This window comes from Athene noctua, chromosome 1, assembly GCF_965140245.1.
Source record: "Athene noctua chromosome 1, bAthNoc1.hap1.1, whole genome shotgun sequence".
NCBI lineage: Eukaryota > Metazoa > Chordata > Aves > Strigiformes > Strigidae > Athene > Athene noctua.
This window is the reverse complement of record NC_134037.1, coordinates 9,538,183-9,561,555: the sequence shown is the minus strand read 5'-3', so window position 1 is coordinate 9,561,555 and position 23,373 is coordinate 9,538,183. Positions and strand designations below refer to the sequence as shown.

The 23,373-nt window shown below is 41.0% G+C and overlaps 2 protein-coding genes across 6 annotated transcripts in view; one reads left to right on the top strand and one right to left on the bottom strand.

Moving 5' to 3' along the window:
• Positions 1-2,835: 2,835 nt before the first annotated feature.
• Positions 2,836-13,269, bottom strand: WDCP (WD repeat and coiled coil containing). 4 transcript variants are annotated; one of them, XM_074895553.1, is made up of 5 exons: positions 13,166-13,269; positions 12,577-12,691; positions 8,287-10,168; positions 5,526-5,643; positions 2,836-3,451 (listed from the first exon to the last, which is right to left on the bottom strand). In XM_074895553.1, exons 3-5 carry the CDS (start codon positions 10,147-10,149, stop codon positions 3,183-3,185), a joined length of 2,250 nt encoding a protein of 749 aa, XP_074751654.1. In that variant the 5' UTR covers positions 10,150-10,168; positions 12,577-12,691; positions 13,166-13,269; the 3' UTR covers positions 2,836-3,182. The 4 variants fall into 4 exon arrangements, with proteins under 4 accessions (XP_074751654.1, XP_074751657.1, XP_074751655.1 ...); XM_074895556.1 differs by having other exon boundaries at positions 5,526-5,640; XM_074895554.1 differs by having other exon boundaries at positions 12,577-12,652; positions 13,166-13,268.
• A 123-nt stretch (positions 13,270-13,392) lies between these two features.
• Positions 13,393-23,373, top strand: part of FKBP1B (FKBP prolyl isomerase 1B) — a 92,847-nt gene continuing 82,866 nt past the window's right edge. For both annotated transcript variants that reach the window (XM_074895551.1, XM_074895552.1), the window contains exon 1: positions 13,393-13,621. The gene's annotated coding sequence lies outside the window, so the exon portion shown is untranslated. The remainder of the gene's footprint in view (positions 13,622-23,373) is intronic.

Genomic DNA, 23,373 nt, shown 5'->3' with positions numbered 1-23,373 from the left:
AAGATTTCAGCCTTGAAAAATAAAGTCTCATTACCATTAGTATCATGCTTGATATATCTTCAGTGACTTGGGCCTTTGTTAAACGTTCAGCTTTGCTGCAGACCAGCCCATAGGTTTAGGAAGGACTTTTTGATTAGAAATAAGCAATTCTCTTCGTGTAAGGATTTGATCCTTCTGAGATTCCTAGGGTTATATTTCAAATGTAGTATCTGTCCACATGCACTTAACACACCATGAAGAACTAGCAGAATCCCTTGACCAAACTATTAGCAACTTTTAGCGGATGACTTGCACTTGCTGTGTCTGCTCTAGTTGCCCAACACGGCAATGCCCTGTGCACGTGTTGTTCCTGGTGCTCACCCGGGGAGCTGGCAGGGTCCTACAAATCTGTCTGGTGCAACCCGAGACTGAGCACACTTCTGGTGGGAGATACTGTCTTTTGTCAATCTAGAAATACTACAAATAGATAATAAATAAGTAGTGAATATTTATGCACCATTTGGTTGCATAAGGAAATTATAGAAGTGGTGTCTGAAGCACGTGCAATTCAAAGGCCAGTGCAGGTGGCAGAGGTTTCCTGCAGAGCCAGGAGCACTCAGCCCTAACCCTCTCCTCCCATGGGTTAGTGGGGTGTCGAAACCAGGAACTGGCATGAAAAAGGACGGTCAGGAAGCTGAGAAGAAGCATGGACCATCCCCAGCATCTCTCCTGCTTTCAACATGCACCAGTGTCAAGGCTCTGAATTCAGTCACTTTCTGGTAAGAGTAACGGTGACCATGGACCACCTCCTGATTAATCAATGACAACAGATGCTTGTACTGTACAGGACGAAGCCCACAACTGCCAAGTTATTTTCCCTGTTTTCCTCCTCCCCTGTTCATCAAAAGCTGTTAGCTTCCAGTTGCAACACGCCACACTGAGGGCTCTTTGAATCTTCTGCTAACATTGTAACTTTAATATTGTATTTTGTGGACAGATGATTTTTGGCAGTGGCTAAATTTCCAAATAGGCAATAAAGAAAGAGATTACATTAGTCCTGAGACAGCAGTTCCAATTCTATAATCTCATCACTTGATTCCTTCTCATGCAGTAAGTGCCACTGTGAAAGGCTGATGAACTGCTTAATGTTATCACTCTTTAATTTTATGGGTAGCAATCTTGGATTACCCTTATCTTCAGTGCTGCAATCCACGCTACATAAACTCGTGCTGTTTTCTAAATTTCACCTTTGCATTTTCTCTCTCTCCCTCTCACTACAAAAGCCTATAGAACATTTTCTTCTGTCAGCCTTTAAATTGGATGTTCTCAAGGTGATGGATTATGGGACTTCCCTTCTGCCTGTTCAGCATGTATTAGCTATGAAAATTAAAACAGTTGTATTGAAGGCAAGGTTGTTAATATTAACAGTATTGTTTCAGAGGTAATAGGGAAAAATTTCAATATGAAGACAAGAGATGTTCAAAAATATTACTAGCAAATGTTTAGTTATTTAAATATAACTGAAGCAATTTTATGCCTGGGATGGAGTTAGTTTTCTCTGTAGCAGCCTGTATGGTGCTTTGGATCTGTGAGCAAACCACTGTTGATAACACATCGATGTTTTGGCTGTTGCTGAGCAGTGCTTGTGCAGCCTCAAGGTTTTCTCCTCCTCCTGCTCTGGCCCACCAGTGAGCAGGCTGGGGGTGCCCAAGAAGCTGGGCGGGGACACGGCTGGGACAGTGAACCCCAACTGACCAAAGGGATATCCCACTGCAGCAGGTGCACCCGCCCAATGAAAACAGAGCTTCTTGGCTGCTGACGTGTAGCCGCTCCCGACTGCCTTCGTTCTCAGGGATTCACGGTAGTTGGGGCCTTCGGCCAATGGCAGCTGCTACTGAGGTACAGGTCAGATTCAGCCTGGGCATCAGTGGAGTCCCCTGGGGCAGCCATTTTGAGTTTGTCCCCTAGAGTGGCATCCTGCAGTCAAGGCCTCTCCCCTTGGGTCAGGACACCGCCCAGTGAAACTCCTTGAGTTGACTTGGGTCGGGACGCTGCCCTGAGCAGGTCCTCCAGGCTGAGAGCCCTCACTTGTCAGGTGACTGACAGCGTTTTGGGTTGCCGTTAAACCCTAAGGAGTGGTGCTTTGTGCTGTGGTTTGGGTTGTCATTAAACCATAGGAAGTTGTTCTGTTCTCCTCTCACAGACATTGGAACCTGTAATTTATGAAGAGCTAGTTAATTGTGTTAATAACAAATTTTTAATTTTTGGTGGTTAGTTGTTTGAGAGCCTCCATAACACCCACACTGTATGGCATCTTGGGAGAAAGGGGAGGACGTTTGGAGTTTTCTTTAAGTACCCGTTACAGATGATGAATCTTTGCTTTCCCAGAAGCTGAACATCTGCCGACAGGACATACTGAATAAACTCCTTATTTTGCTTCACTTGCACACAGAGCTTGTTTCTTACCTATTAAACTGCCTTTATCTCAACCCAGGAGTTGTTCTTGCTTTTGCCCTTCCAATTCTCTCCCTGCCCTGCTCAGGGGAGCAAGTGAGCAGCTGGATGGGGGTGCAGCTGCCACCTGAGCTCAGCCCACCACAGGAGGTGACACATGTGACAGCCTCTTCCCCAAATCCACGCTGAGAAGCACACAGGCATTATCAGCGGGCACAGGAGGGGAAAAGGGTCTTGCTCCTACACACTGTGGATATTCCACACGAGCACGCTTTGACCCACACTCCATATACCAAAACTAGTGCTTACACCCTTAGTAACACCAGTGCAAAAACACAGGCACTAAATAAGTGCAATGTTTCAGGCTTTGACAGAAGTGAGGAAATGAGGGACAATGCAGTATTTCCAAGGATTTCTTTATTATGCAAGTTTACTATCATCTAAAACCACCAACATAGTAAAGACCAAGATGTAAACTTTAGCTCAGAAGCTTGTAAGAACACCTGTTTTCAACCACTGATACAAAGACCTGGTCTATACTGCAAGAGGCATATTTAAAAAACACTGATCAGTATAAAAAAAAGTTAATGTTTCCAAGGATTAAATAAATAATTTACAGTGATATACAACAAAAAAATTATGTAAATCCAAGAGAGACTTCAGACAGACTGTTGTTTAGAATTTGCAGTCCTATACAGTAAATTCAAGTCTCCCATCATAAGACGGGCATTACAAAATCATGGTCAAAATTACATTTTAGTGCTGGGCTGTTCTGGAGGACTGCTGCTGTCTAATGTCTTGGAGGAGCAGTCTCTGAGCACTTCCAAAGAACTCGTGATATCCAGACTTTCAGAAGTGGGTCTACACCCTTCTGTAGAACTGATGATGTCCAAAGTTTTGGAAGAACGGGCGCTGTAGCCTTTCGTACTGGCATCTCTTACAACTATCTCCTGCATGGACGTAAACATTAATGGAACAAAGCCCTCGCTGTCCACTGTGAGAACAATCCAAGATGAACCTGTGAAGACACGTAAATGTCTGTTTATAAGTTTTCCTGTCATTAGGTATGCTTAAGGTATAAAACATATTTCTTCTAAAATTAAAGTTAAATGCTTCGGTCTGTTTATAGCTTTTCTAGCACCAAAAAAAAAAAAAAGTATGGGGAGGTACATGTTGTATAATGTCAAAAATAAAGGACAGTTAACAACTATGCAAAACAGCATTCTGACCAATTTTGCCGCTAGAAGACTATAATAAATGCATGCTTCAAATAAGGAGGGGGAATGGAATTCTGAACAGAATTCGTAAGTATCCAGACTTGTTTTTAAGTAGGTATTCATAAGCTACTTCACAGTGCTTAAGCTGTGCAGATACTGTAAAAAGCAGAAATTTATTAAACGACAAATTAATATCATAAAGACAATTTAGAAACTGCTTCGATTATGTAATTTCAATATAATTAATTCCAATAAATACCAGGAAGAAATACTGTACCCCCCCCCCCACGTCTGGTCCATTTGCTATCTGACTTCACATCATCATTAGCATTATTTTTACAATTTGAAATTGTTTACTGAATCCAAAACACTGACTTCTACCAATTCATATAAACCAGAAAATGTTCATACTTGTATCCGTTAAGTTGACGACAAAATGAAACAGAGCTCATGGCGAGGGGGGGGAATTCAGAGAAACATTTCCAGATGTTTGCAAATTTACATTACGTAACTTTATGTCACAAGTAAGGTCATGAGCAGACTGTAGCTTATAAGCACACAACCCTTTTATCTTTTGGCTTAATATCTAATCAATCCAATTCAGGAGTTTGAAAATACCACTCCTACCTTGTCCACTTATCTAGTAGCATTTGTAAAGTAAATAAAGAAGCATACTGTAACACTTTTTAAATTTATCTAGTAACACTAGTCATATGATCATTACTCAATTCTGGGTAACCAATTCTGTTTAAGTTTATATTTTTAAGCTAAAAAGGAGAGGTCAAAACTAACACAGGTAATGGGGACATTTTTCTTGCCAGAAAGAGAAGTTCTTAAAGTCTTATAGCTCAAAATGAAATTCCAGTTTGAAAAATTGAGAGATCAGTATCTACAAGACTCCCTACCGTTATCACTGGGTATGTCACACATTTCTGGGTTGTGACACAACATTATTAAAATAGTCACTGTTTCAGTGCAGGTAACTGATCCTGTAACAGGAAAACTACTAAACTAATGTGAGATTGTGGTAAGAACCTTTCCAAGATTCAATTATTAGTCAATTATCTGACTACAGTTTTATCTAGTTATTGGAATACTAAACATATTCCAATAGCTACTTAAAGAAAAATAAAACTTGCACAATGGTAAGAACAGCAGCCTTAAGGCTTTGGGATAGTTGCTCAGTAATCTGCAAGTAATAAGACAGCAGACACTGTAGGCAAGTAGCAGGAATATAGTACAGGGACTATATGTAGTAGTGAGAGATCGTATCCCAAAAGTACGTTTTCTACCTTTTCCAATAGTAATTCACAGAACTGACACATACCCTGACACGCTGGCTGTGCGTGGGATGAACGGATAACAGCAGAGACCACAGCACTAAGGAAAGTAGTTTTTAGTTTTCTTCACAGCAAAAAATGAAGTGAGATGCACTGCTAAAATTTAGAGTTACTTTTGCAAAAACCCTATAGGATTTCTTAAAGGAGAACTAGTTTAAAATATGGAAAAGTGCACTCCAAAACCACCAGTCAACTCTAACCTCCTCATTACTCAGACTTCTTTATTTAGAATAGCTGAAAACATAAATAAAATACTGGGTGACAGTAATTTTTCTGTATAACTACCTACTTGATAAGGGGGTATCAGTATGTAAAGTTTGCTCTTTTTTTTCCTGTAATTTAAAGATTATACTCAGCAAAAGCCCAGAGAAGAATCTTTATGTTATAAAACAAATGAGCAAACTTTTATTAATAATCTTTCGTTATTCATTCCTTTTTTTTTTTTTTTTCCAGATGGGATTACGCACATTGCTACTGCTCACTGAAAACGTCTCATTGTTTAAAGTGTTTGTATTACTGGATAATTACAACATACCATGTTGCATTTCTACAAGAGAGAGATTGAATATCTGCTGGACTATATTTAGACGGAGTTTACCACCACAAAGAATAACAGCTCGTCTTTCATCTGAATCACTTCTGGAAAGCTGCTTCTGGAAATTCAAGAAAGAATCATTAGATATCATGATGTATATTTAAGGTGAGATGTCAAAACAGCATTAATCAAAACAGGATCACGGACACACCTTCAACTACATCACTTACAGAAAGTCAGATGCTACATTCATTCAGGCCCATTTGCAAGATTTATACTTTAAAAGTCTCAGCTCTCAAAAAGATGATCTGTGAGTGACAGTAGCAAGTAACTGAGGTAACCTGGCATGTGTCAGAACCACAGGAGAGGAGATCATACATTGCTACTGGAGAAACTGTAAGCTTCATCCACAGTGCAATCCAGACTCTCATCCTACCATCTGTGAGGGACATTCTCCTGGGGAGTCTGTAAAGCTGCAGGTTTTCCATCCTCCCCACTCTCTGATCCACGATTTAAGAAGAGGTGAGAACTGCTGCCCATGGACATTTGGGATGAGGAACAGATTAGCAGATCAAGAAGAGCTTATTTGTCTCACCTCTGACCATCACTGCCCCAAGCTTTAAAATCCAAAAAGTATCTTCAAAGAGCATCCCCCACGGGGAAGAGCAAAGTATTTCTAAAATCTGCAAAAGATCAGTTGTTACCAAAACTCTGTCTTTGGATAGGGTAAAATTCAGGCAACCATGTCACTTCCCAGAGAAGCCCTGATTAACATCTCCGGGTCACGACAAAAACACAGTAAATTCTGACTCCTTTTCCAGACTGTGGACAGACCCATTCATCTGCAAGGAGGTTGGAGATGCATGTGTGCTCTTTGCCCCCTCCACTGATAACCCCTGCCCTCTCAGAGACACTGCTCCTTTAGGACATTTTGGGTTTCCTCAACATTTTGTAAAATACAGCTAATAACTTGGGCAATAGAGAAACGATCAGGGCTCAGCACACGAGGTGAGGATCCTTCTTTGCCTGTTAATGATTTCTTAATCAAATACACTCTGACTAAAGTTAAAACACAGCCTTTTCTGTCAGACTTTCCAACTTCACTTGTAATTAAAAAAAAAAAAAATTTCTTGCCACAAATCATTAGTGATCAAACTATGTAGGTAAAATTGTAGCATTACTTGAATTTGTGAATCACCCCCACGCAAGTGCAGCTAATCTTGCTCTTGGAACACAAAGACAAGCCAATACGTAACTCAGTTTCAAACTATATGTAAAAAGAAACTGAATATAAAAAATGTAACAAGAATTTGTGCTACCTCAAATTAAAGTAGCCTTCTAAACAAACTCCTCAGATAAACAGGACACCAGACTTGCTGAGGGAAACTTCCACTTTTCAGAGTAATGTCCCATATATAATTAAGATTTAACTAATTTTTCTAGCTCTCTTCTTACAATTAGTAAATGTTTACAATGGAAGACAGTGAAGAGAGTGAGGGAATGTGATCTAGGACCCAAGAGTTCAATGCTACAAAAGTTGAGAATAATAATTTTTTGCAATAATAAGCTGAAAAATAAGAGCTTATTGAAAGGAAAATGGCAGTTTAAGTGACTCTGAACAATGACTACAGTTTATTAATCTGAATTCCAAAAGAGACCTCGTAGATTTGTGGCATGTTTTGATAATCTGGTAACTTACACTTTCTAGCATGAGATGTGGAAGAGTCTTCTTTCAGCCAAGGAAAATGTCTTTCACATGAAATGTGATTTTTAAATCTACCTTTAAGCTATGTTAATGAAATTATCTATGGTGTCCCTAAGGGTCTCTTTCCTTCTCAGATGGTGCTCTCAATACTAATTAGCAGCATTTCAGTTTCAGAGCCAAAGCATTTTTCTTTTCTGGCTCAGTCTCCATTATTTCAGCTGTTCTCACAGGAGGATGGGAGATTGATACCAATTCCCATACATAAAAACTTTCACTTGTCTAAATTTCTGAACAGAAAGCTTATGTTGCCTAGGAAAAACATTACCTTCCCAGAATGTCATACAGGTCTTTAATTCTGCAACTGAACTGTCACACATGGGTCCTCTGGAGTCCCCCCAGCGCCTGTGCAGAAGGTAATCCTGCCCGGGTCACAGCCAGCGAGCTCAGGCCAGCGTGAGGCGGGGACAGGGAGCTTTAAAAACACTGAAAGCCTGCGGAGTAATGGGACTTGTAACAGTCTCACCTACAGGAACAGGATGGAAATCTAATGCTATTGACCATTACATCATAATGGTGGTTTGTTTTTTTTTCCAGAAATGCTCTGTTTTTAACACTGGTACAGATAGCTGTGCAAAAATGAAAGCCTAACTACAGCATCCATCTGAAATAGCAGTGAATTTCAATACATTCATTTAGTATAAAAAATTATCTGAAATATTTCCCTCATTCTATCTCCCATCGGAGAAAAATACAAATACATAGTTTTAAAAGAACTGTAGATAGGGACTGAGATGCAACTGCAGGAAGAGTAGGGAAGACAAAAAAACAAAACAAGCCAGGCTTACGTAAAGCCTAAGTAAGTCTAAATAAGACTCCTGTCAGATTCACCTGCATGCAGCGAGATCATTCACATGTACCAAATTTGCACATACTGAACATTCATAGGATGTCATCCCTCCTGTGCATAACCTGACAAGACTTCATGTTTAAAATCCGTAAAAGGAACGTACATCCATAAACAGATTTTGTCATTAAGATTTCTAATATTAAAATTACCTGGCAGGTGATGTTGATAAAAGAGGGTTCCTGAGAAGATGGGTACACTGGAAGACTTCTCTTCCCAGATTTTAGCAGCTCAGTTAATTCACAGAGATGATGCTGTAATTCTGTGAAGTTACCAGACAGTTTTTCTACATTTTTTGTGAAGTAACTCGCCTCCTTTTCACTTAATAGGTTATTCTTGTATGAATTTGGTATTTTGGAAGCTGCATCTGCCTGCCTTTTTGGAGATGTTGGCTTGTTAGAAAACGCCAGTGATGGGGCAGACTGCGTCAGTATCCGATTGACCGGTTCTGCATTGAGAGACTCAGCAGCTGGAGGAAAATTCATGGAAATCTTTTTATCTTTGAGGTCACTCACGTTCAACAAGCAGCTTTGTTCATAAACAGGACTCTTAATTTCTTCAATGAGTTTCCTTCTGCTGGTAGGGGACTGAACAGCAGCACGATCTGGTATCAAGAGTCCACGGCTGAGTGGGTGAACATCTGTAGAGAGATCCTGAGGCATGCTTGAAAGGTTCACACTGGAGCTCCCATTAAGTGATGCAGATGTTGAAGGACCCATTTCAAATATTAGTTCCTTAATCATCAAGCGGATCATGTATTTGTCTGATCTTGAAGAGGGAAGAAATGCAGGGTCAGTGAATTTTTGTCTTCCAACCAGTATCAGTAACAATTTATTGGTCAAGAAGCACAAACCCTTTGGCTTCTCATTTTTCTCTAACTGAATTTGTTGAATATTGGGTAAATTGGATGAAGTCAGTGAATAAACTAAAATAACGTTACAAGTATTGGAGGCAACCGATACAGTTTGAGTTTTGGGGTCAAAAGCCATTATATCAGGAACCAGAATGCCTGGGATGCTAACTTTTTTGGTAGAGGTAACCTTTCTTTCAAAAGTCACTAAGATGAGATGTGAAGAATCTTGGCCACTTCCCGTTAGGTAGTCTTTGGGCCTCAGATGAAGAAGAGGACTGGAATCAGCACCCTGCTTGCTAGAAAGTATGTGAGTTAGATCCACAGGAGATGTAACAACAGACAAGGTCTTCTCGGAGTCCAGTGACCTTTTCCCCCCATCCATGGAATACTCTTCCTCACCGCATAAGCTGGACTGTGAGGGGAAGGACTCTGTTTCAATGCTCGCTGGAACTTCAAATGCAACACCAGCATTTAAGCCACAGATCTTGTCTAGAGGAAGCTCAGTGGCAACAGCAACTTGAAAATGCAGAGTAGCTTCCACAGCACAGATGTAACCTCCCACATCAAAGATTGGGCAAAAAGAACAAGCATTCAGTGTTTTCTGAGCATCGTCCCAAATGTAAGAATGAAGGGCACTGCCTACTCCCACTACTAAGCGATTGCCTTCCTTCGTCCAACAAGCGCAGTGGATGAGACCGCTGCCTTTAATATCTGCTTTAATTCTGGAGTTGTTGAGATGAACAGAGTGTAAGACAGAGGCATCCCGTGTAGTCAGCACAGCCAAGATCTCCTTCTTCGGATGCCACACGCAGCCTTGGGGGAGCACTGGAAATGGCTCGCTGATGTCACATATCTGAGAAACTAAGAGCTTGTTTCTTTCTGTAACGTTAAAACAGAGCTGCCAGATGGTGATATGCTTTTTATGTTGAACAGCCAGCAGAGCTGGGGCATCAGGGGGACATGGGCCCCAGTAGAGTCCATGGACATGTTCAAACTGACCAACAACACTTGAGTCGCCAAATTTTGGTTCTCCATGATGAAGGTGTAAAGAAGTTAATATCACCTGCTTCCCATCTGTCCAGGCAATTCCATGCACAGGGTGAATTGCTTGGTGTAAGGCATTAAGGCCAGTTCTCAGAAGCTTCGCCTTTCCTAGCTCCATGATTTTTAATGTGAAACATCTAAACAAATTAAGAGTGAAAAGAAAAAATAATTTATTGTAGGCAGAGGACAATACCTGTACAATGATTTAGCTTATGACTCTGCCAATGTGGACTCTTCCTTCCAGTGAAGTCAATATACACATCATGTTCACCTATGTTTAATCCTCGATTCTAGAATTTTTTATGACTGCACAGTGAAATACAATTCTAAGAGAAAGAAACTTTGTGGTTTGCATAGGCTTAGTCTGCTGCACTTTCATCACAAGACCAATCCTTTCATTCTAATCGGCAGGTTGCTGCTTCTCAGAATATTTTCTAATGACTTCAGCATTAAAAATTTTCAAAATATCACCTCTCACTCCCAGCTTTATGGACCATTTGTGATCAGATTAAGTTATCTCTTACAAGTATAACCAAGCATTAATGTATTATCTATAAATCTGATCCTGTATTAAGTGGGTGAGAATGAGACATTTGTATGATTATCCCAGAAATCTCTCTAAAAAAGCAAATGTAATTTTGAAGAAAGTTAGGATCAAACCAGATTTTTCTGAGGAAATTAATGAGAAAAGAATTTAAAACAACTGAGAACACAGGAGGAGGACAGACCCATCTACCTGAGGCACAAGCCATACTAAGATAGCATATAAATGACTCACAATCTTTGACATCCTCCAATACAGTGATTTTATTTTTTTTTTTCTTTTCCTAAGTGATTCAGCACCTTTTTGTCAAAGTTCGCAAACCACCTTGTAGCTCACTACTGTTTGGTGGGCAGAAGGGATGGAAGCAGTAGTCAGCTGACTACACCTGCAGACTGGTACTTCCACATATCTGAATATTCACACAAAAATATACATACATTTTTTAATGTCTTTTTTTTCTTTTTTAAATATCTGCAGTAATTCTGGGGACATTTTTATCATTTGGATGTCGCTTTAGGAGTACTTACTTTCATAGTGTCCTACAAAGTAGAAATTACTGTTTTATAGGTAGGAAATAAAACCACAGAAAACCTCCATTGCACTATTTTTGAAGAATGGGTTATGTGATTTGCCTGATGTCTCAAGGGAAGCCTTTTCAGTTCTCTCTACATAGCATAACAGGTTCAAGAACAAGAATGGGAAACTGCCAGCAATCATGATTCTCCATAATCTAACCAGGTCTCTGGGACATCCAGAGACCACATGCAAGGCACCAAAACTTCACAAGGGTTCAGAATTTTACACATATTTCTAGTTTTTGAGCTGTGAGCAATCTCTACTCTGTGCACAGCAGCTAATTCAAAGGAATTGATGGTTTCCTCACTGAAGATTGTCTGTAGGATTTGGCTCAGCTGCAAAGCCATGGTGCAGAATTAGTTGCAGCTTTAGTAGGAAACATGAAAAACAAGAAGGAAGTGTTTGAGGAAGTCGAACTGTTAAACTGGACGGGTTTATCACAATGTGCAGGGCCTGGCACTACCCGATATTTTAATTAACTATTTGTGGATGATCCCACACTTGGAGGAAGGGAATTGAAAGAGCAGATTTCAGAGACCAAAATTAGACAGAAAAAGTTATGTTATGATGATCAAGATAACTTCTTCTCAAACTAATAACAATTGCGAAATAATACACTTAGTAAAAGAAAAAAAAAACCTAAACATGGATACCTCTTCAGGAATAATTCCCTGGGTAGCAGTACAGCAAACAATGATCTGGCTTACAGTGGATCACAAACTGAGTATTTCAGTAAAGTGAGAATGTTGCCAAATAAGACAGTATCATTCTGGAATGTTTTTAAGTGGGATGCCCTGCACAAGGGAAACAATTACCCCACTTCCTCAGAGCTAACAGTATCTCCACCAGAGTACTGCGCCTAGTTCAGAGTTTAACAGTCCGAGTATGATGGAAATGCTTAACGGAGCTCAGGGACCAGAGTAACATGAGAAGGGGTTCACTCAATTTGGAGAGGATTGTGAGTGGAAACTCACTAACACCACCAGTCTGCTGACAAGAAAACACTGACCCATTGTTCTCCAGGTCTACTCTGGATAGCACAAGATAATAATCTGCTTAGTTTCAACAAAGGAGATTTAGGTCAGCTGTCAGGGAAAAATTCTGACTCTAAATGATAGCTAAGCATTGAAGCAGGTTACCTTGGAAAAGGGGAGAAGACACTCCATGAATTTCATAATCTGTAAGAGCCAATTTAGTAAATGTCTGTCGGGGATAAGTTTAAGTACACTGGATCCTAACTCACAGCAAGAGAGCACTCAAGATACTTCCCAATCAAGTTCTCCGCCATCCACCTGGCTCTCCTCTGAACTCCCCTATAACCAACCTCAAACTCTTTAGGCAACCACCACTTGCAGGAAAATCAACACGTTAGTTGTTCGCTCTTCGGCGCTCTGTATCACACATACGCTGCTGGGCAATACTTACTAATGGAAGGGAGATGATAATGTGCCTCAGAAGATGTACTAAGATACTAAGCCTCCTGGGCCACCTGGGTAGTTTCCTGTGATAAAAGAGATGTTTTACACTATCCCCAGCGGACCTGAAAAAGCAAAAGCAGCAAGTCCAAGCTGCCTCGTGCCCAAACCCCCATCCCTCAGCCCACCGCCGCTTCCAGCTGCACAGGCCATGCTCGGGGTGTCGAGGCGTGCCGCCACCGGCGAGGCTCCCGCCAGCCGCCTCCTCACCGGCGGGCAGCCGCTTCGGGCCTCACCTCCCGCCCTGGCACCCTCCCGGGCCTGGCAAGGGCCGAGCTCCGCTGGGGCTGGTGTCACACCACTGCCACAGCCGCGCGGGCGGGCCGGGACGCTCGGTGGAACACGGCACCTGTCCCCAGCCCCTCCGGGCAGCCGAGGACGCGCTGCGGAGGATCCTCGGCGGGGGACAAGAGAGAGCGCCCGAACCCGCCGGCCCGTCCGCGCCGCTTCCCGCGACCCGCCACTCCCTGCGCGGGCCCGCCCGCACCGATATTCCCCGCCCGCCCTCTCCTCCTCCCCGCCACGGCCGGCAGCCTCACCCGCCCAGCGGCTCAGCCCGGCTCCGGTGAGGCGAACCCGCGGCCGCGCCGCTGGGCTGTGGCGGGCACCGGGGGCCCCGGCCCGGCCCCGCCTCCTGGCCCCGCCCCGCCCCGCCGGCCGCGGCGGGCGGCGCTCTAGCCGGGCGCTCCTGAGCTCTATGAGCCGGCAGGCGGCGCCCACAGGGGGCGGGCGGTGGAGCTGCAGCTCCCAGGAGGCAGCGGGGCGGGGCGCGAGCCGCCCGCTCAGGCCGCCCGGGCGCGGGGCCGGGCCCTGTCCCCTCCGCCCCGCCCGGGGGCCGCGGCCGCGGGACCGCGCGGCTCTCCTCTCGGTGAGGCCTGAGAAGGCGCCGAGCCCGCAGGGCGGCGTTCCCCGCCGGGTGAGCTGGGCACCAGCGGTGTGACTGCCGGCGGCCAGCTCACCCCCTGGGGCCGGAGATCGCTCCTACCGCCCGGCAGGTACGACCCTGGTCTGAACGCAAAACCTGCAAGTTCCAAGAGTTGCTTGGACCCTCCTGCACAAGATAAAGGTGCAGGATGAGATATGTGCCTGCTTTGTTCTGTGGGGTTTAGTGGTGTTTTTTCTTTTCCTTGAGAGGTCACATTTAGCGTGTCCAGAGAAGGGCAACGGAGCTGGGGCAGGGTCTGGAGCACAGGTCGTACGGGGAGCGGCTGGGGGAACTGGGGAGGTTTAGTCTGGAGAAGAGGAGGCTGAGGGGAGACCTCATGGTCCTCTGCAACTCCCTGACAGGAGGGTGCAGAGAGGGGGGATGAGTCTCTTGAACCAAGTAACAAGCAATAGAACAAGAGGGAATGGCCTCAAGTTGTGCCAGGGCAGGGTTAGACTGGATGTCAGGAAGCATTTCTTTCCAGAAGGGGCTGTTGGGCGTTGGAATGTGCTGCCCAGGGAGGTGGTGGAGTCCCCATCCCTGGAGGGGTTGAAGAGTCGGGTTGACCCAGCGCTGAGGGATCTGGTGGAGTTGGGAACTGTCAATGTTAGGGCAGTGGTTGAACTGGATGATCTTCAAGGTCTTTTCCAACCTAGATGATTGTGATTTAAATGAAGAAAGTATATAAATACAATACAGAACTACTCCAATACAACTTCTTTGGTCCTGATTTATTACATCGGGTATAACTTCTTAGAAATCTCTGAGGTCTTTTTAAAGTTAATTGTACTGCAAGACTGTGCCACTTTATCACTTGGTACTGCAGAGCAGTCTCATCATTGTACCGTTTTTGAAACTCATACTTCTGATAAGATGTAGAAACACTGCAAAAGGGGCCTTAAAGAGCTGTGAAAGGTGTGAAAAAAATGCTTGAAATGGTTGCAAGGTCAAATATGTAAGCAGTTTAAACTTACCTAAAGAAGAACACTAGGTGGTGACTTGGCTATGTTGCATGAGTGCCTTTACAGAGAAAAAATCAGAACTAAAGAGCTCTTTAAGTTAGTGAAGGAAGGTTTAACAAGAGCCATGGATTAATTAAAATATGTAAGACGCAGCTGTGAGTTTGCAGTCACCGGAACAAACTACCAACAGAGCAGGTCCTCTACAGGCATCTTCAAGTTAAAACTTGGTGACTTTCAGGGACTTACTATTTAAATGCAGATTTTGTCTCGGTCACAGACAAATTTCTGAGCTCAGTAAATGGATTTTAGTTTAAATTCAATGCCTGTGATGCACTGTAGGGGAGGATATCTATGTGTCTGTGCGATACAAGATAAAAATCTATGTACTGTTTCTATTCAAAAAAGCTTAACATAATTTTACCGTTTTATACCTGACAGGGCACCTGCAAGGTGCTGAAAGATAGGTTAGTGTGTTTGAGAAGACTGCAAGGAGTACAAACTCTTCTTTTGCATGATTATACTGGAAAAAGTCTGTGGAAAAGAAATTCCTACCATTCAGATTGAAAGAAGTTAGTTTCCAGGTTGCTTTGGGAGCTTGTTCAGCGAAGGAGAAGGGGCCATGGGATAAGACAGGTGCGTGGCTATAGGTGGAGAATAGAATTTGTTTGAACTGTTGTGGTTTTGAAATGAGTGAGTCTTTCTGCCAGTTTTGGGCACCCAATGCTGCAAATTGCAGTAAATAAATAAATAAAACCAGATTAGAGATAATTAATAGATTTCCAAGGTTATATTTTTACTTTAGAAAGATAAGCAGTGAACGCAAATGCCAGCTTTTCTGTGTTGCTCCACAAATGCAGACTCTCAGGTGTATGAGAATATATCAGAAAATGAACAGACGCGGGTTTGGTTTCTCCTCTCTATTTTTCTTTTTCTCTGTCATTAACAACAGACAGGGTACAACTGTAGAGAGAAAAATCCCGAACTAACCCAGAACTGAAAAGGAAATCTGAAAAATTTCCTGTAGAAATCTACTCTTATGTTCACAATACATGTTAATACACTCTCAGGGCTAGGGCCTTAGTATATTATGCCTCTCAGAGAGGTGAGCAGAGATGAGCCCTGCTTGAGAGATGGCAATGACGATCATTTTATTTGCTCTTGTTCTTTTAGCTCCAGGAAGTACATACTTAGCAGAGTTATAAGAATGGAACAGCACTAGGAATTTCTGTTCTCTCTCGCCTGTGCCTGTGTCTCACCTGGTAGGTTGTTAAGGGTTATTTTCCAGTTCAACTCCGATCTCTCCACAGGATTGCATATGCTGGAACACTCAACACTGTATTACATCAGTTATTGGCATAGGAGGTGCCTGGGGTGCTTAGTCCTGTGCATTGCAGAGGGTAAGACAGAGTCTGTGCTTTCAATCTCATTCTCCCTATGGGTAACAAATAAGAGTGACTGAAAAATACACCTCCTAAGGCACTAATGATATGCCCTATGATTTTTTTAGATTGATGGTGATGTGCTTTGAAAGTGCTGTCAAGCCATCTATAAATAAGAAAACTTTTGGGCACAGGTTTCAGTAGTGAGGCTTGCTGCATAGCGGGTTTACTCGGTGCCTGTGAGCCTAAGCCACCAGAGGGCTTTACTAGACAGTAACAGTTCACTGAGTATAATTTTATTCCTGTAATCTCACAAAGAAACTTGTTTAACAGTAATGATTTCACATTTTTCTCTTTTCTTATAAACTTAAATTGACTATCCGTATTAATACACAGGAACAAACATTTTAGAATTTTCTTATCAGGTGAAGAGACCACAATTTAACAATGCCTCAGAAGATATTTTGACATGGCATGTTTATTTTGGTTTCCTATGGCTAAATTATACAGGGATTTTTAAAGACTTTTATTTTCATCATGTAAATTCCCTTATATGTATAAATGCTAATTGAGTTCTACAAATGAACCAAAACTATCACCAAAACTTGTAGTTATTTGCAAATCCATAAAATATGGTCAGTTATATAATATTTTGATTGAAATGGAATTGTCCCAGCCTACCAGAGTGTCAGGGTGGTATGTAGGTAGCTATTATTACACCTTAGTGTTTATTTCCATGTGCAACAGTGTGTATCTTATTTGTGTAACCACAGGCTGTTTATTTTGCAACTTAGAACAGCATGAAAATTGCTGTAGGCTGGTTGGCCAGCAGCCACTAGCCATGGCTAGTCACACAGCCGTGATGTGCATAGCCAGAGGGGTTATTTTTCAGTAGCTGTAATGCAAATAAACATCTCTTGTTTTCTTTCTTTTTTTTTCCCGACTTTTCAAGCTGTTTACTGCTGATATTTATGATGTCTCTGTTACTTCAGTGATTTAAATGATGCAGAACCCCTTAGGAAATGTATATAAGGTAGAAAGTGGGGCAATGAAATTATGCAAGGAAAAGTGTTTAAAAAGCTGAAATTATAGAAATAATTTCCTCTGGTCATGCTCATTTAAAGCACACAATTTGTCTTTTAAAAATATGTGCTTGCACTGAGTCAGGCTTATCCTTAAACACTGAGCAGTCTCACAAATCTGTTCTCAATCCCTGCACCGAGAACAGATTTCCATTCTTATAATTTAATTTCTTGTATCATTTGGGTGTCTGCTTTTCAAATTAGCTTGAAACACAATAAGAATATAGAACAGTGAGAAAGAAGAGTTTTGAATACCTGTTATAGGGAAAGAACGGCAGGGAAAGAAGGTGAAGCAGTTGTAATGGGGGGGAGATGTGCTGTAGAGTTAGTATTTATGCACTCTGTAGATTTTTTTTCTTTGTTCTTAATGAATGTGTACACATTCAGAGAACATAGTGTTATAAGTGAAAAGAATAATTTGAAAATATTTCCTGTTAACTTTGTAAGCGTAATTTAAAAAAATATATATTTAATCCATAGTATGGACACTACTGAATGAGCAAGTTGGTCTAATCATATTTCTTAATGGGAAAATATAATGAGGCACTGTCATGTAATTTAGACCCCTAAAGTATGATGTGCTAAAGCCTAAGATCAGTAGCTAAAAGATACAGATATTTTATGTGCTTTTTGTCATTAGGTTAAAAATGTTTCTTCTTAATTTTGGGAGGTGATTAGTGATAAAGCTAATATAAAATGAGCAATTTTTCATAAATTACCCAGACCTGAGTAGATATATATATGCTGTTACAAGAAGGCAGACACTGTTGTGCAACATGGTGAACAGGATCACTGTGTGCCAGACACAAGTATCTGGTTTGTTCTCAGTGGCTTCATAAAGCCAGAAGGGGTCACAGTATTTCCACAGTGTAGGCAAAACTGGATTTTGTGCTCTGTAGCACAGGGTCTTGCAGGAGGTTCCTTGTGGCTCCAAGCTTTGAGAAATGGACAGGATCAGTGAAAATTTTGGAAATTCGGACAGTGACAAAGTGAGTGGGAATTACTGCTTTTCTCTGCAGCAGTAGCTACCGGCCTCATCTCCTAAAGCAGCTGCCACTCCACCTCTCCTGACACCTGCCTTAGCAGGTTGGACTTCAGCAGGTCCAATACTTTGCTGATTGTTGCCTAGACAAAGGAGATGCGGGCTGTTGTCTAAATTAGTTTTCAAACAGCTGATTATTATCTACACTGGGAAGAAGGCCTAGGCAATGTAGACAACTCATACAGGAATGTTTTGTCATCCCCTGCAGTTGTCCACGCTGTGACAGCCCACTTCCTCCATATGTAAAAACCCACACCAGTGCTTTTTCTAGGTCTGAAATAGGCCTGCAACTAAATTGTACTAATTTTGCTGCAGTTTAAGAGAAATACTGAATGCTAGCATAGGGCCAAAGCAACAAGAGGCCCAGGGTGGATGTCTGTGAGAGAAACTGAAGGAGCGGTATCGCTTAAAGACTAAAAGGAGGTGTAATGGGCATACCAGTTTTCAAGTATTTAACAGACAGCTGAAAAAGGCAAAGGACAAAAATCGCGACTAGTCAAAATCTCGGGGGCAGGAAAACGGACCTGCTAGTCCACTAGCATAAAGCTCTGTGTTCAACTAATGTACTTGCACTGCTGTGAAAGTGCTGGGAAGTAAAAATTACTCTCCTGACTAGTCACACAGTTTGTTGTGTGCCATAAATAACATGCAAAACCAAAATAACATAATGTATATTAAAAATGAGATACCTTTTGAGAGTCTTTCCATTTTAAAATTGATTTGAGTGAAACAATTATGTGGTAAATAAGGATTTTTTTTATATGACAGTGTTCCTTTGGAATAGTCTTTCCAAGGACATTTTCAGATCTACTTCTTCAGAACAAATAATACCTTCTTTTAAATTACACATCCTTGTAACTGTGGTTAGTCCAGAACCAAGCTAATACACAAATCATATCCTTACAGATATTTAGCAATATCGTGTAAGAGAGATTGTTCAAATCTTAATCCTTCTAGGAGGCACCTGGAGTTCCATTTTACTTGTGTCACCATATAGAGACATCTATTCTCCTCCTTCTCCATAAACGCTGCTGTGAGAACCCTTCCTTGTGTCAGTAAACAATTCTGTCCTAGATACTTCTATCTCCTACTGTTGCATTTTCTATTTTCCTTTTATGTAACTAATGTGCAAAAGCACTACTTTCATCTTTGCTACTTCTTAGGTTAATCCTGCATTTCAGGCACACTGTTACCATGCAGTTTTCTTTTATGCTATTAACAGGTACAAGTGTTTTGAGATAACAGTGTATCAATGAAGATCAGCGTAGCAACATTTTGTGTTGATAACAATGTCAGTAGTATCTAAATAAAATGTTAATAAGAAAGGTAGACATGGAAACAGATGACAGCTGTATACAAGTTACATGAGTATAAGAGTATTTACAAACTGAGTGTGAAATCGTGGCATGTTTAAAGTTCAGGGGAAATTTTGACAATAATTTGCAATGGCTTATACTTTTTTTTGACTTATTTGACATTTTTTTGTGAACTAAGTTCTTGAGGGAGGGATAGCAAGGGAAACAATTAGCAACATACTTACAAATCAAATTGTGACTACTTTGTTAATTGTTGGTTATGCTATCTGTGGTAGGTAAAATTAGCCTTATTGTAAAATGCACCAAAGTGTTGAACTGGAAATGAAATTTATTGATAGTTACAGAGACACTGTAATCAGAATTCACCGATAGATAAAAGGTATGAGATATGATAGCAATGGGCATGTTAGTAATTGATTGCTGTGACTTGAGAGTCATGACGCCTTCTCCACTTGCTGGCACAACTGTGCAGCTGAGCTGCACGTTGAATTGAGAAACTGATCCACTTTGAAAAGTGGACCTGTTTTGGCAGGTCTTTTTAGCCATATAAATTTGGGGGTCCATACATTTCCATCCGGGGACTGTAGGATGAATGAACAGGGGTTGAGTGGAGAATGAGAAGGCCTTTCAACGGTATTGCTTTGGAAAACTTCACCTCAGCATCCCACAGATAAATTTCAGTTAGGATGCTAGAGCTTTTCTTATATGGCAAAAGTTTAAATTTTGATTCCTGAAATAAGTACATTATTTTGAATTTTGTACTGATTTTTAAAATAATGTTTGTGGACTGTATCTTTCTGTACTGCCTTTTATATTTTTGAAATGTATTAAGTATATTTGTTTTGAACAAAGTAGCTGTTGCCTCTAAAACAAACTAATGGTTTGCATTTGTCTGGAGGTCTGGTTCATTTTTGCCTGTAGTATTACACTGTGGTGTTTAGATGGACTGCTCCTCTGGCTGCGTATCACTTGCCTGTTAAGATATCACAATGCCTGCTGACAAGTGGGATGGATCCTTGCCAAAGGACAGAGGTTGTCGAGTACTAATGGTTTTAACTGGCAAGTCTGTATAACACTGCAAATGTCACCTCCTGTGCAGGAAGTCTTTCCGTGCCAGTACTGAACTTTGGCACCACATGCCTCCAAACATTTGGTCACACCTGGCTGTTCACACATATGTGTCAAATAATAGTGGAGGAAAGGGAAGCATAGAGTTCAAGGGCGGTATTGGCTCGCTGCAAGCAGAAGCTGAATTGCACTGAGCACTTTGGAAACTCATATGAGAGGTACCCAAATGTCACTAGCTGGGAGATAATGGCAGTCCTCTACTTGTCCGTTAGATAATAGCACCAGCAGGGGAGTACTGAATCTCAGCAAAGTCAGTTTGCATTTAACATAAAGACTGTGAAATTGCCTTAGAAAAATGAAGCCATAATACTGACTAATTAGCATATATATAAACATATACAATTACTATTAACATATCAAACACTAATACATATATTAATTTCTGTTGTGTGGGACAATGGAAAATAAATTCATACTTTCATGTGTGAGATTGCATAACCCCTGGGATTTACCTCACCTGACTTCACATGCTTAAAAGTTAAGTCAGATGAGTCCAGGTCTAGAGGACTGGTTTCATAATTGCAATCTGGTACTATATGTTGCTTTTCAAAAACAAGTTAGAGAAACGTCTGTCAGGAGTTACTTAAGAATAACTGGCACTGTCTTGGGTTAGAGAGAAGGACTCTTCAGCTACATATTGGACAGAGAAGAAGGTCCAGTGCTTGTGGTTTTCTGATAAGCTAGGAAAACCTGAAAGTAAAAATGGCAAAAAATAAGTTCATTGTCCAACCTGAGAAAACATAAATAAAAATAAGGATTGGGGAAAAATAGTTTAGGCTTGACGATACTATTTATACTGTTTCTGTGGTTGAAAATATTTTAAAGGAAATTGATACTTAAGATTTTTCACATGAGTATAGCTAATACTGTTCTGGAGTAGCAGAGGAGAAAAGGAAAGAACTAGTTGAGGGTCATGCAGGGCCTACTTTATACGCTTCTTGGACTGATCTCTCACTTTTTAGCTGTTATGGAGAATATCAAAGTAATATTTCATTGTGCAAAGTCAGCATCATAGATGGCCAGCAGAAATTCAGCTGACTTTGATTTTGTTGCATTTAATTTTTATATTGTTTTATTATTGTTCTCACAAAATTGTTTTCAAAATCAAAAAAGAAAAAGCCTGTCTGGCATATAGAACTCCCGTTGTTAGCATTTTCTCAAGAAGTGGGTCAATACAAGAAACCATGAAGAGTAAAGCAGACTGCTGTATGCTTAGCAGCAAAGTTATGGAAAATGTAAGGTAAGTTTTAGCTTTACTTTGAAGCAGATTGTACTTTTAAGTAAAGATATACCAACTCCTAAAAATATACTAGGATGCATATAAATGTGCTGGATAAAGATGCAGAGTAATTAAAATGGAAATTTAGACTTTCTGGTATGCTGTTTATTCCCCACAGGGGAAATGTGGGGAGGAGCTGGTACACCATTTAGTTTTCTGAGCGCCACTGGTACAGCATACTGAATGTAGTCAGTCTGCTTTGACTTCTAATTTAAGCTCCTAGTCTTCCTAGCTTTCCTCTGTTTTAATTACAGAAGACAGACTCCCCTACTGCGTGACTGGACAGGAACCTAGCACCAGTAGTCTCATTATTCTTTCAAAGGAGTCTGTCCTTTCTGCTGGTGAAATAAGGAACCTAAAAGAGAGTGTTAGTGTCTTTGTGAAATTTAGGTGATCTGAACAACCCCCCTTTTTCTAAACTGATCAATTTTGGCCCTATAAAATAGCAGTTCTGGAGGATGGTGAATGCTTTCAATCCATGCTTTTCTCCTTTTCACAGCCTACTGTCTGCTCAATTCATTTAGTACAAACTCCTTCTATCTTTCCACATGCCTTTATCACTGTTTGTGCAAAAATCTTCTGTACAGCTTGTGCTTAATAGAACAGTCATCTTATATCTCTTACTTCACTGATTCTCCATCTGTTCTCCATCCAAACCAAAGCTGAAAATTTATCCTCCGCTTTGCATAAATCTCTTCAGCACTTATTCCAGTGCTTTTATTACTTTCCATTTTAACTTTACAGCCCTGTGATAGACACTATGTAAGATAGTTCTGCACTGCACTTCTAAATCATTACATGAAAACAAATATTTCTTCATTCGATCAAATACATCAAGTGCATGTATTTGATTTAAACACTTATTTTCAACTACATGTATGTCATAGTGTGTTCATAAAGGGCGGGCAGTGCTGTTCTTTAACATTATAAAATTTTAATTGGTATGTAGAATATTTTTCTTAAGCCTTCCTATAAAATTGTAAGTGTCCAACAAGATTAACTGGGATCCTCATTTGTTACCTAACTAATTGTGCTCGTTGATGATAGCACCTTCAGGCAGATTAGGTTGAATAACCCTTGAATCATAGAGCAGTGGGAAACAATGTCACCAAAGTATATCAAATCCAGAAGTTCCTTAAGCATCACAGAACTAAGTTTTTGAATTTTACAGCCAGCTATTCCCTGAAACTAGTTGTTTTGCCATCTAAAAGTTTATTTGCCTCTTTTTACCTCTACCAAACCAAACTGAACCAAACCAGACCAAACTTTGATAGCCATTCAAAGCAGATCCTTTCACTCCTGATCTTCTCAACAGATTGTTTTGTAGAAGAGTAATATGTGAAAAATTAAAATGGTAGTGTGACAAACTGACAATTAAATGTCTAGTGGTAAGTTATGAGTCATCTTTGATGCCTAGATACTCGCTGACCTGGGCTAGTTAAGATTTTCACCTTCTCAGAAATCCCCTTTTGGCTGGTGGACAGCACTAAGGCGTAAGGTGGAGGGTGGAACGTGACTATTTCTCTAGCAGCAAGGAAGTCCTTATGAATAATGTATATAATTAACTCAAACTACACAGAACAAACAAAAGCGTCTTGGTGTATTATCAACCCATTTTTCATCAAGTTCATATG

Bases quoted from the DNA above. Each gene is read 5' to 3' on its own strand.
- WDCP (XM_074895553.1), bottom strand. From the start codon at position 10,149: ATGGAGCTAGGAAAGGCGAAGCTTCTGAGAACTGGCCTTAATGCCTTA. The intron at 5,644-8,286 runs GTAATTTTAATA...TTGAATTTCCAG, and splicing joins TTATCAACATCACCTGCCAG to AAGCAGCTTTCCAGAAGTGA. The intron at 3,452-5,525 runs GTATGTTGTAAT...GTGTCTTCACAG, and splicing joins TCTTGTAGAAATGCAACATG to GTTCATCTTGGATTGTTCTC.